The sequence below is a fragment of the Nymphaea colorata genome, chromosome 13 (assembly GCF_008831285.2).
Source record: "Nymphaea colorata isolate Beijing-Zhang1983 chromosome 13, ASM883128v2, whole genome shotgun sequence".
In the NCBI taxonomy this organism is placed as follows: domain Eukaryota; kingdom Viridiplantae; phylum Streptophyta; class Magnoliopsida; order Nymphaeales; family Nymphaeaceae; genus Nymphaea; species Nymphaea colorata.
Window position 1 is genome coordinate 8,471,991 of NC_045150.1, and position 16,587 is coordinate 8,488,577.

The 16,587-nt window shown below is 38.5% G+C and overlaps 1 protein-coding gene across 1 annotated transcript; it reads right to left on the bottom strand.

Annotated features, from left to right (window-relative positions):
- Positions 1 to 5,587: 5,587 nt before the first annotated feature.
- LOC116266887 (shaggy-related protein kinase eta-like) lies at positions 5,588 to 11,371 on the bottom strand. Its single transcript, XM_031648339.2, has 12 exons — positions 11,212 to 11,371; positions 9,587 to 9,685; positions 8,982 to 9,041; positions 8,615 to 8,887; positions 8,454 to 8,528; positions 8,297 to 8,353; positions 7,296 to 7,436; positions 7,153 to 7,203; positions 6,984 to 7,079; positions 6,814 to 6,897; positions 6,332 to 6,433; positions 5,588 to 6,224 (listed from the first exon to the last, which is right to left on the bottom strand). The coding sequence occupies exons 1-12, from the start codon at positions 11,290 to 11,292 to the stop codon at positions 6,129 to 6,131; spliced, it is 1,215 nt and encodes a 404-aa protein (XP_031504199.1). The 5' UTR covers positions 11,293 to 11,371; the 3' UTR covers positions 5,588 to 6,128.
- Positions 11,372 to 16,587: the final 5,216 nt, after the last annotated feature.

Here is a 16,587-nt window from a genome sequence, read left to right on the forward strand (position 1 = left end):
CAGTATCACATTTTTACTTTTACTGATCTATGAAAGTAGCAGTCATAAGAATCTACGTACACATCTATTTGATAAGCTATGCATGGGTTTTATATGTGCCTACCTACTCGACCAACCAATTATGCTAGGCTCTTTGAAGAAACCGCTTTTTATGCTTTTTATGTAGAGTAAAAAAGTTAAAACCCCGGCCATAAAGTGAAATATTGATGGTGAATTGGGTTAGTTTTAGCAATTCGGTATTGGTGATCAATAGTAAAAAATTATTAAAAAATACTAAAAATATAAAAGATAAATAGTTTAGGAAGTCATTGGCTCGGTCTATTCAGCCTTATTTTTGCAGAACCATTAGAATCTTACGTTGCAATAAACTTCATTTTTGTGATGCATTTTTTATAAAATGTGAACATTTTCCCTTTCTTTGGTAGAAAAGGCAACCTAGAGGTAGCTAGTCCAAGACTTCCTTATACCAATGAAGTTGCTTTTTATCTGGTCCAAGTTTCAAGACGAAGCTCATAAAGCCATTGCCCTAGCCAGTGAATTAGCCTTTTTTTTTTTTGCACAATAAGATAAACCGATTTTGACTCATACAACATTACTAGAATTAAAGTTTTCTAATTAATATAGTATAGTATGGGCATGGAGCCAAGGGGAGGCCATGGCCTCAAGAAAGATGTTGGAATATAATATTTTACCACCTAAATATTTCAAAAATTGTAATTTGACGGTACACTTTTTTTTTTAAACTTAAAGGGGTGTTGCCTAGTTGGCTAGACCTACAACCATAGCTGCAAAAAATTTACATCTAAATTTTAGAAAGTGTCAAAATTTAAAAACTTAATTCGGCCCCTTATGAAATTTTTTTGGCTCCGTCCTTGGCTAGACCAGTGATCACTTGGCAAGCAATATAACTGGGCGAGCGGCAATACCTATCGACTTTAATTGTCATGTTTGCATTAAAAAAAAAAAACTTTTCTAACTTTAAGTTATTTTAACTCAAAAAAATAAGTTTGAGAAGCTAAATACTAAAAAATCAAGTGTTTGATTTGCCTAAACCCATGCTAGCTTATTAGTTGCATTGCAATCAACGTTACTGGTGATTCTTTTCATTAATCAATATAAAGTAACTTCTTCCTCAAATAAATAGGTGTAAGGTTCAACTTGTTTGTTGCCTTTGCACTCTTCTTCTAGCAAGAAGTTGAGTTCGAGTTTGGCTCTATAAAGGTTTATGCTCGTTTGGCAACAATGTTACTATGCTAATTATTTTAAACATTGAAACAGATTGATAAAATAAAACACTTGTCCAAACCTGAAGCAATAACTATGTTTACTATTGTTTTCAAAATTTTTACCACTTCATCATTTATGAAGTGACTTTTTTTATAAACATATGCCAGCTCAACTTTGATCATTTAACGCGATTTTTTATGAGCCTGTATCCAACTTGTATTATTAAATAAGATCCAAACCTGAGGGCTCTGTGGACTTGTGTACTACCCACATGTCATATCATACACTTTTAGGTATATTCTCCTATTTTTATTTTCTTATAATAACAATATGGTGCATGCACTTGGAATATAAAAACCGAGAAAAAGGAAAGCTATCGGAAACTAATATCAAATAAATTGGATGTTCTGAACTGGAGGACTTACACGTTGTTACCTCAATCTGTAATCTTCTCTTCTCATAATAACTTGAAAAGACTACTTTGACATAACCAATCAAACTTGAGATTGCCCATGTGTTGCTTAGAACATGTAGATATAAATAATCATTGGCATATGGAACAGGTAAGATAGTTATTTTAATAGTCCAATTGATTCCTCCTAAGGAAGTGCTCATAAAAATATCTTTTTATGTCGATCAAAAAACAAAGATTTTGTGTCTTTTCATTTCCAATTTTTCACAAAAAAAGGGAAAAAAATTAAACTTGTCAGCTGAATGTGTTCACCCCACTTACATTTCTATGAGAAAGGCACACAATCAAAACCATACATATAGGGCCGTTTGACATTAGAAACAATATCCTACATACCTCAAACAATATCCTACATACCTCAAGATAGAGGTACTTTTACGAGACATTTGTTCAAGTGTTTCATGAATCTATTCTAATTTTCAGACAGATTCATGAAACACTCATAGTACCTTTGTTGCTAATGCCAAATGACCCTATAAAGAATGCAACATTTTAAATTTAGATAGAATATAACTGTTAAGCCATCTGACTAATCAGATACTGTTTAATTGGACTTGGAATCAGATTTTGTATCCAGATTACAAAATATGGATCCACGTACATCGAACTCTTTGCATGTGACTGGATTTGGATGCATGTTCATGAGAATTGAGTGTCGGTCGAATGCAGTAAGACGATCTTTGCTAATTGAAAGTCGATTTCTAATCCGTTCTGAGTGTTCTTGTTGAATCTTTTTACTGACTATCAACTGTAGAATTATTTTTGAACCATTTGCTTATCCATATATGTATCTATATATAAGAATCATGATTAGCTATCTAGAGTCACCCCAGCTATCTAACCATAGCCATCCATCTGATGCAGATAGATACTTGAAAGGAAAATATAGTGAAAAATGTGGAAACTAATAGTAAATGACGAAACATGCCCTATCACTTTTTGCTCCTTATTTTTTTAACCAGTGTCGGGTGACTCTAAAAAATTGAGTGTCACCATTAAATTATCACACACACACACACACACACATATATATATATATATATATATAGGTGAATAGGCAAAAAAATACGATAAAAACTTCTGGTAAAATGGTATATATACATAAATATATTTATAATATATAAAATCTTAAGAACAAGCAATTTTAGCACTAAATTACGTTCAATGAAAAGAAAAGACTGAGAAGGTAGATTTGTCAGGATGCCATTTAATGTCCATTTCCTGTATAGTTGAAAGAACTGGCATACCCCAATAAATGGCTGAGTGAAAAACGAAAAATAAATGATGAACACTTGCATTATTTAGCACTAACTCATGTCTGGTTATTTTCTTTCAGTCATCCATCATTATACATTGAACACTCCTCATGAGTGAGCTGCCAAAGTTGTCATTCACACACTCTCTCTCTCTCTCTCTATATATATATATATATGTATATATATATATATATATATATATATGAACCCACCAATCACTCCATTATCTTGTAATGGAAAAATAAAAAACTGGCATGGGGATCTCCACAGCAACCATGACCTCCATTAGCTCTGTATACTAAAAAATATCTGGGGGTCCCCATCTTCTTTGTTTTTGAGGACTTCAATTTTCTTTGTCCAAAGAAAATATTAAAATAGACCGCCATTTTTGAATCCCTCACCATAGATTGGTGAACAAAACTAAATTATTACCCAGCCCTCGAACAGCCCACCAAGCAATTTCCGAAAAAGCTTCGACACTTTTTTCCTAATTTTGAAACTTAAGGCCGTTTCCTGCGAATTCAGTGCGACCAGAATATTTAAATGATCCTACACTTAGCTTTTCTCCTGCGTTAGGAGAAGTAGGGGTAGGGTTCGGCAGGAAACCCGCCATATTTTGCCCCTCTCTTGCAGAAAGCCGACCGCAGATTCCTCTGGCAGAAATTTAAATTCTTCAAAACCCCAAATGATTAATTACGGAGAAAACAGGAAATGTTTCAAATTTGACAGCCACCTTTCTTGACCTGTGAATTGGTATTTGCATTCTCGTGCTCAGCACCGGTTTTAATTGAGAGGACCACCACCTCTGGTTGCTGAATTCTAATGGTTGTTGTGTTGGGGTTCTTCAAGAACTGCCATTCCACCACCACCGCCACCACCATGGCCGCCGCCACCGTCAGTTGTGCAGAGGGAGGCTTCTCTAGAAGGCAAAAATTCTGCAGGGTCGGTTCCAGACACCCAACACCGACATCCACGTTAGGTCGGGTATGATGGGGGCCTCAAGCAGAAGAAATTATATGGTAGCCAGCGTAGCGTTGGCTTGGGGACGTTGCCGGATGCTAATCGGAATAAAGCGAACACAGGGCCTGATTCTGACCAGCCCAGTCTGCCCATTGTCTACACAATGTAGTTTCACCCATTTGCAAATTATATCCGGCAAAAGGGTCGGCTTTAGTATGGAGTTATTCGCTTGATTCTAGGAAGAAAAGTATGATGCCATTAATTTCTCAAGAGTATTAAAGTTACCAATAGAACTCAAGGAGAAATAGTACACAAAAAAAGGATTAGGGTTTGGCATCGAGAGAAAAAAAGAAAAAAAAAAAGCAGATGCTTCTTCCTGTAAAAATGTTTCTGCATTGTAATAATAGAGCAAACCCAAAGAATAAATATGATGCAAACCAGGAAGAGAAATGAAGATGCTGAAAAAGTGGGTCTCCTGTAGCGGCAAAGTAATACCTTTCTTAAAATTTGAAGATTCACCGGAAACGGGGAATCCTTCGTCCTTCTTGCGTATTGTTGAAGAAGTCTACCCATCTAAAGGTGGGCATGTTTAAAAGGCACGGGAAGCAGCCACTCCAGAAAAGAAAATTATTGGAGTAAGCTAAGAAGCCAATCAATTTAAAAGAAAAGAAATGCCGGACCCAGCCAGGCGACCTACCCAAGTGGCATGTGCGTCCTAACCAAGCTCATGAATAACACAACCCCAATAATTGAATGCACCTTCAATGTGATCGTGACTAACTCAGCCCACCTAGCCCACATAAACTAATGACTTTGCTTTTATAGGATGCAATTACCAAGCGTTGTATGGACCGAAAGGCTGGCGTCTTTCCTTCTTGGAACCAGATGGACTAGCGGATTGCTGGTCGGATTTTAGTACCGGGGACATGCAGTTATTTTGCCTCCATAGTTCTCTCGCAGAGACAAAATTGCTTGCATTAACTCATCGACTGAATTGCTCGGCACCAATTATTGGATGCGGTTGCAGCATGATGTGATGTAACGTTTTATAGCAACAGGCGTAAATGTCAAAAGTACACCACACCGCCACCAGTGCCGTGAACAAAAGTGGAGAGGTTGAAAAAGTATGGATACGACAACGATACGCCACTCCCCGCAGCAATCATCATCAGGAGGAATTGACAAAAAAGGGTCAGAGAAAAACCTAAAAAACAAAGCAGCCGCCCGGCTCAGCCTCCGGTGAAACGCCAGCCACAAGAGCAAACCTGAACAAATATCATAAGTGAGTCGGCTCGGAGTCGCCTGCGTTTACGGATTCGAACCAACCGGCCGATAGATGTGGGTTAAATAGTTGGCAATGAAACCAGGTACATCACGACAGGCCTTGGACGGTTTGCGACGAGCAAGTATCGGGGTCGGACATTTCAGACGGCGAATTAAGAGCAGGCTTAGTCAGCAAAGGCAAGCCGGAAGCAATCATGGCGGATGTACATGTCGGCGGGCGGGCCGCGGACAAGCTGGCAGGGAAATGGGTTCGTTTTGGACTTTGCCTCGGTGGGTCCTCATCGCCCGGTAGGTCACAAACACAAGCACGCACCTTCCAACAGGACAGACAAAAGAACATGAAGGCGCACCATGCCATCGACTTTGCTCTGAATGAATCTTTATGGGCTTAAAAGCAAACGATTTCTATATATATATATATATAGAAATGGAAATCAACTAAAACAAGTTGTTTCTCCGTTCTTTGGACATCAAAAATATTGATAAGAGAAAGCATGTACACAAATCGACCAAGAGTCTGAAAGCCACACTACAACTGCTAATCTGTAACTTGAAAAAACGTGACAACAAAGGAAAATGAAGAACACCAACCTTCATTCCCGAGTTCATCATGTAGCATCCCCGCGATCAAGACCAAGATATCCCCTTTTTCTTAACTTCGACGCTAGATCCCTCTCCGTCCGCACCATTACATACACAGCTCGTTACTGGTCAGAAATCTTTTCTGACCAGAGAAATATACAACAGCCAGATATGTTGGCAAACACACGCTTCCAAAGCGTGAACCAGGTCCCAGACCAAAGGGCTGCCAATGGATAAACTTGATCACTTATGGAAGCTGGTACTCCTCTAAAGCAAAAACATGCAGTAGCCATGAGGAATCTTTCCAACCTCGGTTGACGTTAAAGCAGATTATTATCATAGATCATTTACGTCCCAGTTGGGTGCAAGAAATTTAAACCAGATTGCCTCCTCACGTGTTCAGGAATAAGCTTTTCAATGAGCTCTTGAGAAGCACCATTCAACTGTCACGAAAAATGTTTAAACGGTCAGATACTTTTCAGTTACTGAAGTCTAGCAAGAGTTCAACATCCGGGAGAGCAAAACAGCATCAAAACCAAGGACTACGTACTTCCTGCTTGAAGTTAAAGAGCGGCGGTAAAGGCCGTCCATTTGGCAAACGAGCATTAGCCTCTCGAAGCTCGTCAAAGAAGGGATGAGCACAAGCTTCCAGCTGCAGAACCAGCAAGGGATGTTAAGTCCTTTATGCGCTGATATATTTAAATATTTAGCATATCCATAAGAGGACTAAATGATACAGCTTGCTAAAAAAATAATGAGCCTGGAAAGGAACAGGGCAGGTTTTTTGGCGTCAAATAAGAGAAAAAGCATAAGAAAACATTAAATTGGCTCAAGATAGATTTGGCAACACTTCCATAAAAACCAATACTTCCTAATTTAGATAAAAACACTAACTGCAAGAAAGAAGTTCATTTTTGGTATTGACAAAGTGGACCAACAACAGCATAGATGGACCTTTCCATTATCTACTTTCACAGCTCAGTTGATCTCAGAAAGTTCTAGAAGAACTAATAAAGTATTAGTCGAACTCACAGCAGTGCATCGGAGATTGGGAGAATACTGAAGCAGGCGAGAAGTCAGGTCAATTGCCTCCGGTGGCATCCTTTTGTGGAAAACCTAATATAAGAGTAGTATGAAAGAAGAAATTAGTACCCTGAAAATCTTAAGGAATGTATAAAGATCAAAAGTACCGAAGAGCAAACCTTGTGCCAAGGATGTGCTTTTATTTGTGGAAATCTAAAATCTTTATAATTAGGGTTCATGCAGCGGATTTCCTCACGAGTTGGGGTGCCAAGAACCTGAACAAGCAATCAATCACTGAGATACAGTAAACTGAACATTAAATAAAAAAAAATGTACAGATATAGCTACCTTGATGATCTCAACAAGCTGATCAACTGCACCCTCCCCAGGAAACAATGGCTACAATGATCAAAATATCATGTAAAATTGTCAAATTCAGAAAAACAATGATGCCAGTAAATGAAATAGAAGATGCTGAGCCCAAAACCAACCTGACCAAGAAGCAATTCAGCCAAAACACAACCTGCAGACCATATGTCAATGCTAGTGGTATACTCTGTAGCCCCAAAAATGAGTTCTGGAGCTCGGTAGTAACGGGAACAGATGTATGAGATGTTAGCTTCACCTCTGACCTGATATCAAAAATATGAAACAAAGAACAAAAATTTTAGCAGTAAGACAAGCATCATATAAAGAATAATATCCTTTTATGCAAGATGTTTTAAAAGTTTAATCATATCTATGATCTTTAAGCACTAGAAACTTCAATTGACCATTGTCAAGAAAATGAAAACACCTCAAGCAAACTCAATGAGATACTGCAAAAACTGCTATAACTTGAAGACAATCGAGCTAAATCAGAAACTTGGAGCTTCCACCAGTAACAATCCTGGTTTTCCAAGACCATTAGTAGTGATTATGGGGCTCCTTTGCTAGAATACAATGTAATGGTGAATAATATACCAGCTTGACTGTGATTTACACCTTAACCATAGGATAGGATGTACACAAAAAAGAAAAGCAAACTCATGATGAAGTCTGGGTTTCAGTAACAAAGCAAAACAACCATTGGTAACCATCAATAGAATACGCAAGCGTCCACATCAGAGAAATTTTTTGCTTTAAGGAGCTATGGTAACAAAGAGCTGACACTAAAAAAGTGTCAAGCAGAAGATATTTTGATCTGTTGTATACATACAAGTACTGGAGCAGACAGTGTTATGTTAATGCGATTCCAAATAGAACATGCAATGATGCAACACAGTAAGCATCAAACAATTGTATAAATATCATGTATCTATATCAGTCACTGCGAAAAGGAAGTACAATGCAACTATAGCCCTGATAACACTAGCACCGTAGCACGCCTTTTTTCTGACAAACAGCATCTCAGGAATGCTGACTCTTCTGTACATGAAGAGGAACCAACGACATGCTATAGACAAACAAACAGGAAAACAGAAAAGGTGTAAGCAAGGCAGGTAGAAGTTACCAGAACTTTAGCGCTTCCAAAGTCACATAGCTTCAGTTGGTGGGTAAGAGGATCCACCTGAAAATAATTCCAAAATGCGAAGAAAAAGTAAGAGAAAAGTTTATCCACAGATGCAAATGAACTCATAACAGTTTAACATGTAAATAGACATACATACCAATAGATTTTGTGGTTTTACATCCCTGTGGCAAACACCAGCAGCATTGTGTATATAAGCCAGTGCCCTAAATATCTGGAACAAAGACACCAGTCAATAAACACAAGAGAACAAGGGAGCCAGGTACCACAAGCATTGCAAAATTAACATAGTTAGCATACTTGGTATGTGTACAGCTTCACGTGTATAAGTGGCATACTTTGGTTCATGTTAGTGTAATGCTTAAGAACTCGATCTACAGTTTCAGGGATGTATTCCATCACCAAATTGAGAAATAGCTCATTGTTGTTTGTTGTAGAGAAGAAACAGTGCTTCAAAGAAACGACATTTGGATGATCCATTAAGCGCATCAACTGTAACTCACGGTTCTTGTATCGTCTATCCTGTAGAACCTTCTTTATAGCCACTGTTTCTCCGGTCTCCAAGCATTTTGACTGAACAAGAGGGTGCAGTCAAAAAATTGTTCTAGTTTCATATTATAAAAATTTAAAAGAAAACAACTACAACAACAAATAACATCTCTCATACCTGAAAGACAATCCCAAAAGAACCATTCCCAACAATACGCTCTGCCATGTAACTGATAGTCTGAAAGATAACCAAAAGCAACATCCATTTAGTCATGGCAGAATGTAAAAGAATAATGTCATTCACAAAGAAGGAAAAAAAAAGCCATATGAGCCTATAATTAGAGTAAGTATATAACTGCTCAAATAGACCAAGTGTTAACAATTAATTATTGATTTCAAATTTTATAGCAATTTGGATCAACAAAGATTAGCAGCACAAAAGGACCTTTATTAATTGATCCAACAGAGATCATTACCAGGATATACTAAAACAGGGAACGGACATGATTGAAACCAAGTCCAGGATGAGGGACAAAATAAATAAGAAACGATTAATCTAACCAATATCAAGCATATAAAAAATGCAACACCTCTTTAACAACTACATAAGCCATTTAGGATAGAAATAGAACATATGATTTGCAATCAAATAGACATACCAAAAAAATTATGGTAATTATACTGTAGCGTTTACTCACAAATCACAATGGCTATTATGAGCTATGTAAAAGAGGAAACAGACAAAGAAAAACATTCTGAGATTAAAAAGGACCGAATGTTTACCCGTTTCAGTTCACCATTTTTGCCTCCAATAGTCGTTGAAATTATATGACCAGTGACTGCATCAGGTCCCTCCACAACCGATACAGAGGCCGATAAATCCTGTGTTTCAAAAAGTAACATTAACAAAGAAAAAAAAAGAAGAAGGAAAAAACAAGGGTGGAAGCAACCGAGGAATGAATCCAAAGTACTCATATAGCAAGGAGCAACAGGCTTAGAAAATGAAAACATAGAAAAATACACAAAATAAACAACCCTGCACAACAGATGTACGTGTTCAAACCTTACAAAAATGTGACACACACATAATATGGCCATAAAACCCATGGAAGAGATCAAAGTACTAGAGGTCTGGAGTAACAACCACAGGAGATTGTGTTCAATATAACACCTATGAATTATCAAGTTGTACTACATTTCACAAGTAAATAGTTATCAAAAAGAGAAAGAAGAGAGATTGTAGCCACCGAGAACAAAAATATCTGATGATAGATCGTTCCCTGTCTTCAGTCGATGAGCACACCACTTTCCAACCGAAAAGGATAAAAACCAAAGCCAATCGCATTGTATAAGGACATAACGGCGAAAGAAACAAGAAGGACTGAAGACTCTTGGGAATAAAACGGAAAAAATAAGAGCAAAATATTTGAAAAAAAAAAAAGCCACTAAAAGAAATCCTACCATTGAAACTGAGTTGATCCAACTAGAGGGGGAGTGAGTATCCTCCTCCGAAGAGAAAACAAAGAAGACAAATAAATGGTGAAGAACGCCTCGTGCCGGAATACCATAAAACCTCCCTAGATAACGAGAGAGAACTTGAAATGCACGAAAGCAGAAGCATAACTAAAATCTAACGCGGCTTGAGGGAACCAAATCCATCAGATTTGCCCTCGAGGAAAGGAAACCCTCCCGGTGAGGTAATGGATAACCAGATTCCACATTCACCTGCCTCTTAAATGACCGATAAAGCAAAGATCTAGCAAAATGGCAAAAATTCGAGCCTCAAAATAGTAAAGATGGCTACAGAATAAAGCTAATAATCCCCGTTTCATCTGCCATCAGCAAAGATGCAAAAGCCTAAAAGGTAACAAAAGATCGGCCAATTTTTGAGGTACGAAAAAGAGATCTAAGCAGGAACCCGGCATGACTGCTCTATGAACCATGACTACCGCCGGAAAAACGACAAAAACCGGTCCATAAAACAAACTTCAGCGAAAGCATATAGGGTTGACAAGTGCAAAACTGGAAGCACGCCCCAGCAAAACGACCTAGATTGACGGAACACAGAGTCGGAAACTGGCGGCGCTAGCCGAAACCCCTTCAAAGCAGCCACAGTATACCTAAATGACGCCGGCAGAACGGGGCAAACGGTCTCTACAGAAAAAACAAAATAAGAATGACGAAGAAGAAAAAGATAAAGAAGAACCAGAGCCCAACCTCTCCGGAAACCGGCATTCTTTAGCAACAAAAACCCTAGGATCCACGCCGACAGACAAAAATAACCGAAGCAAGGCCGTGTCTAGCGGAAGTCCGCCGGCCGAAATTAGCAACGGTAGCCCCAAATCCGCCGGAAAAGTTGTACACACACACACAGAGCAAGAGAGACCGAGATAGAGGGAGAGTTCAACCTTGTCGTCGGTCATCTCCGAGCGCGCAGTTGCCGCTTTCAAGCCCTCACCGGAATGAGGCCCCAGAGGAAGCGAAGCCATGTGCTGCCGCCGCCGGCGGTGGTGCTGGGCGGAGGAGAATGAGTCTGAGAGAGGTGGTGACCCTTAGCGGCCCCTTCCCCATTTCAACCAACTTACGTACTAAATTATTTGATTATATCTTCACAAACCCCTCCCTTTTCTCGTATTTTCATAAGTGTCTTCTTGTACCGCCTATTTCCGAAAACAAACTCCTTCTTTTTGCTTTCACCGTTGCTGGCATGCTGCACAGTGCACACAGTCACGAAAGAAAAAAAAAATAAAAAACTTTGTTCCAGTTCTCCGTGACAGGGAACAACAAGGACAGCTGATTCCAATAACCGTAAAGTACGGCCGCTCATCTGAAAACCACGGACAATCTGAGCCCCCGTAATTTTCATTTTCTCGCGAATTTTTTGCCGAAAATGACAAATAAAAAATTATCGGGAGCCCCTGGAGCTTTTAGTCAAGGACAGAAAAGGACACGACGCCGAAATTACCAAAAAGTACATGGCCACTCGATCGCAGACAAAAGTGGGGTGTGGTTCGCTCGGTCTCGGATAAGACGGACTCTTCGGGGTCCGCACCCACACCAAATTACCGAAGTACCCCTTTCGGTCAAAACGTCGCTTGGAAGTCTGATCTGGCCATCGGTTTTTGCGCCCCGGCCTTGGTCAAGGCTCGCCGCTCACCGCGACCACGGAAAAAATCGTGCCCTTTTTTTCAACATATCGCCGTTTTTTTAAGAAATCCATGATGACATCGTGCCATTTAAAGGGCGAAGTCCTTTGTCTCTACGCTCTTTATAATCAAAATCAACGTCGTTTCTTATACGCTTATACAGTCTTTAAAATAATAATTATTATGAGCATATGAATCAAGAAAAATACCATGAAAATGACTCCTTTTTAATTGTATTATTTTATCAATATGCCAATTATAAGTCAGCCAAATGGGCTTCAAATTATAATATATTGCCACATAAATAAATGGCTCCGATAAAAAAAAAATGAAAAATATAAAATGAGTAAACGTCGCAGTCAAAGAGAGGGGAGGGTGTGGGGAAACCCTGAATTTCATACCTGACGACGACGTTGGCTTACTGACAGAAGCCACCGGTTCGTACGGTGGCATCCCCGTGATTACTCACCAGAACTAGGGGTTGTACCGTAATCAACCTGCTTCAACCTTTTCCCTTTCTCGTTGACGGCTGAGTTTTGAAAAAAGTGTGGCCCCCCCGCGCGAAAAGGGGGCGAAAACATATTAAAATATCGACGAGCCCCTTCAATATTTTCCCTACAATCAATTATTTAATTTAATTAAATAGCAGATTATATTATAAAATTTACGTATGATCCCTGAATGATGTTTAATATAATATAATTTTGTTAATAAATTAACTCAACCAATTTTTTAAGTGACCACGTTAGGTGCTCGGGTCTAGCATTAGAAATCCGTTCAAAAAGCTGTCTTAAAATTTAAACTTATGACGCGATTTTTTTGGCGTCGTTTTGGAGAAACAGTCTAAGGAAGATCGTATATTCAAACCTACTATGATGAGTGAGGTCACAGACGGCCGCAGCCATCTTCGTTTCTTCAACAAGGAAGGGCAAATTCGGGAATTCGTAATATTTAAATTAGATAGCTTGACGCGACGTTTTTTAAATTATAGATTTATTGCAGTAGAAAGAGATTCAGAGGAACACAAGGGAAAAGACAAGGAGGTCAAAAATTCTAACTCCGCAAAATCTACGGGGAACGCAGATGAGACCAAGTTTAGCGGTCACCGCTAGCGGATAATACTGCCGGAAACAGGGAAGCATTATTAGGGGATTCTTTTTTAAGACCGATGACGAATGTATCGGTTTTGATATCGGATCGGAACAGAGGGCGATACGGCGTAGCGTCCGATACGTGTGCATGAACATGGCATCGAAATGGAAGTGCAGTTTTTTGTTGCTTGGAAACGATTTCCAAGTTTCATAATTTTTTTTTTTGGCACTAAATATGAGATTAGATGGGTCGCTTTTGCACTTCTCGAGATCAACGGTCAAAAAAGCAGGCGTTCCTTTCACGGGGAAATAGTTTTGAACTGAGATTTTCTTTTGTTTAGTTCTTGTTTTCTTTTGAGGATGGAGGATGGTTGAGGACCATGCAATGCTTGGTTCTTCTGTTTAATTCTTGTTTCACTTTTCTTTTGTAGACTCCATTGAATATTACGGCAAATTTATGTCATGTTTTTAAGAGCTTCGTTCGGTCTCTCTAATTCGTACTTCCAAGATAATTCGATCACTTCTTCAACAAACATTCAATGCCTATTGGTATATATGTGGGTAGAAACTTGTCGAGAAGCACAATTTAGATCAAACCAACCAAAAGACTTTTAAATTCAAACTTGCCCATGAAATGAGTATCGAAGTCGGATGAGCAGGAGGATTAATCCCATTGTCCGAGCGAGAGCCAGGTGGTGAGATATTCTTAACATGTTTCAACAACTTGTATTATGTAGAAACTCACGCCTCCTTTTACAATTTGAACTGGAGACGTGCCACATGTCATGTTTCAATCCACCCATTCGAGCTATGCCCCGCGAAGCGAATGAATGTTGTAGTCATTCATAATAATGCCTAGCACTCTCTAGTGCTTGATGAAGGAGTTGGTCTGCTAGACACCTTTTGTAGGTGGTACATTGAAGAAACAATCTACCATCATCAACATTGAATTGAGTCATATACTTTAGAAAAAAATCAATAAAGTCCTTGAATATGCTTTCACACCAATGCTGTTCAAAGGATACAGATTCAAAGATATTGATAGTTTTTTTGGTGCGCCTTCTTATGATATCCACGCGCCTTTCCCCATACATCAAATTTCATTTGTTGTAACCAATAGTAGTTGCAATCAAGGAGAGATGAGGTTGGTTTCTTATCTAGAATTGGCTTGCTCACAAAGTATCATGGCACTCTCTAACTAGTATTTGGGCAGATCGCCTACTTTGGCACAATAAAATTTTCTCCTTTTATCAAAGGAAAGTTGTCTTTTAACAAAAAAATGCCGAGTATTCTTAAGTGAGTGCACCTACCAACTAGTACTTCTACTTCAGCCCTTCCATTCAAGGCCTCACCGACCAGCACTAGCAGAGCCGAAGTTTTTTTTTGGTGGGGGCACTAATTCAATACCTTTAATGACAGTATTGAATTGTGTAGCAAAAAGTTACTGTTTCCGAGAGTTGTCATCTCTCACTTGTGCATTGCATGCTGTTAATTCGAGTTCTTCAACTTTCAACTCTCCAATGTGACAAAAACTGGCCCTTCAGCACAATCACTCTATTATTGATAAATTTAGAAGCGTTCATGTGGCCGATCAATCACAACGCTATCTCCATCACCAAAGCCTTCTTTTAGACAGTTGAAAGCGTCTTCGCAACCGTTGAATCATTGCCAAGAATGTTTTTATTTTATCATATCCAATAAGAGGTGTGACAATATGTGATTAATAATTAAATGATCGAATGGTAGTTGACGAAGCTCAAGAAAAGCCGTCAGCCATATGAATTTCATGAATGTGTTTAAGCTTTCACCTTCTCTTAAGTCATCTGCATTTGGGTGGAGGTAGGTGTGGGCTAAGTGTGGGCAATTATTGCGTACAAGTATATAAAAAAAATCTCCGTTATCGGGTTGGTCCGACACCCAATTTTAGAGCCAGGGCCGGCTATTTGGTACATGGCTCGATGTCTATCCCTATGTATAAGCTAGTTTGGACCATAGTAATAGAAAACACATTTTTTTTCAAAAAAAAAGAAAAAAAGCATGATAAATTTAATGGCCGTTTAAAAACTAAAAAAACATATTTTTTTGAAAAAAAATTAAAACAAAAAACATGTTTTTAATGTGTTTTTTTACTGTTTTCAGTTTTTTTAATGCCAAACAGTTTTTTTTATTTGTTGCAAATCTGCTTTATCTTTTGATGTTTGTGTTATTATTTTTCATTTATTTTATTTTTCCTTATGTTTACATTTTAAATTTTTTTAAAAATTTACCATATTTTTTCTGTTTTTTTTCAAGCTCGTTGTATTATACTCAAGAAAAAACTTGCTGTTTAAAACTCCAAGACATTATTTGTGACTATGGAGTTTAAACCTATGATGATCTGGGGGACCATCCCAATCTATAAAGAAACTAGATGAAAACCTCGTGATCTGTGCACAAAACATACCAAACGAAGATGGTGACTCATCAAACTGAGACCAGAGATGCTCTATATATGATCTGTATATATGATCTGCCAAGAACCTCATAAATTTTTCTTGAGAGTTCAGTCATGGGATGCATGTTTTGGATCCAAATTCCGCCACACAAATCAAGAAACATAATTTCCTCTGGGGACCAGCACTGTGCCTCAAGCATCGTAGCATCAATGAAGATGTTTGTGAATGAAAGCCCGTGGATGCAAGAGGTGAGCAATGTGGAGACAGTGCCATTACTCCTTTGGCAGCAAACTGAAAGAAGCAAGAAGAGTGTAGCAGAAAGGCTTTCGGTTGCTTCAGCCTTCCTTTGGGGCTTCAACCTTGTGATTTGAAAGAGATGAGATGATGTAGGGACCCTACTAGGGGAGGGGACCCTACTGCTACTAGGTGGGGGGATAGGTACTTGACTCATTGCCATCATTTATGTACATCAGGTTTTGGAATTGGAACAGTGTCTGTCCCCATCTATAGTGTCCATTGTGTTGCCTAAATTTATGGGCAACTTTGGATCCCTGGGTGTTGGCCAGATTTGGGTAGCAGTGTCCAGTTTCTTGCAATCTATTAAATCTCTCTCTCTCTCTCTCTCTCTCTCTATATATATATATATATATATATATATATAAAAGTGAATGGTGACTCTCTATCTAAAGTTGCCCAACTATCTAACGGGGGCGTCCATCTTATGCAAATGGATGATTAAGATAAAAACATAGAGAAAAAGTACACATTAATATTAGATGATGAAAATGTCCATCATCTTTTTCTCCTTGTTTTTTTCTTAACCATCTATTATACTGGATCAGACGGTCCTGCTTAGATGGTTGGGTGACTCTAAAAAGGTAGATGAACTACCCGATTTTCACACACACACACACAAGAGGTCAATGACATCATGTGCTAGATGTTGCAGATGTTTAAAATTTAAAAATTTGTTGCTAGAAACATTCACTAAATTGACACTAGTCACAGTCTATGGTTCAACTATGGTTTGTAGTGGTTTTAACAACAATTTATGTTCTTTTTAATCACAAATTTTTAAATTTCAATCATGTGGCAACTATTGGGCACACGGC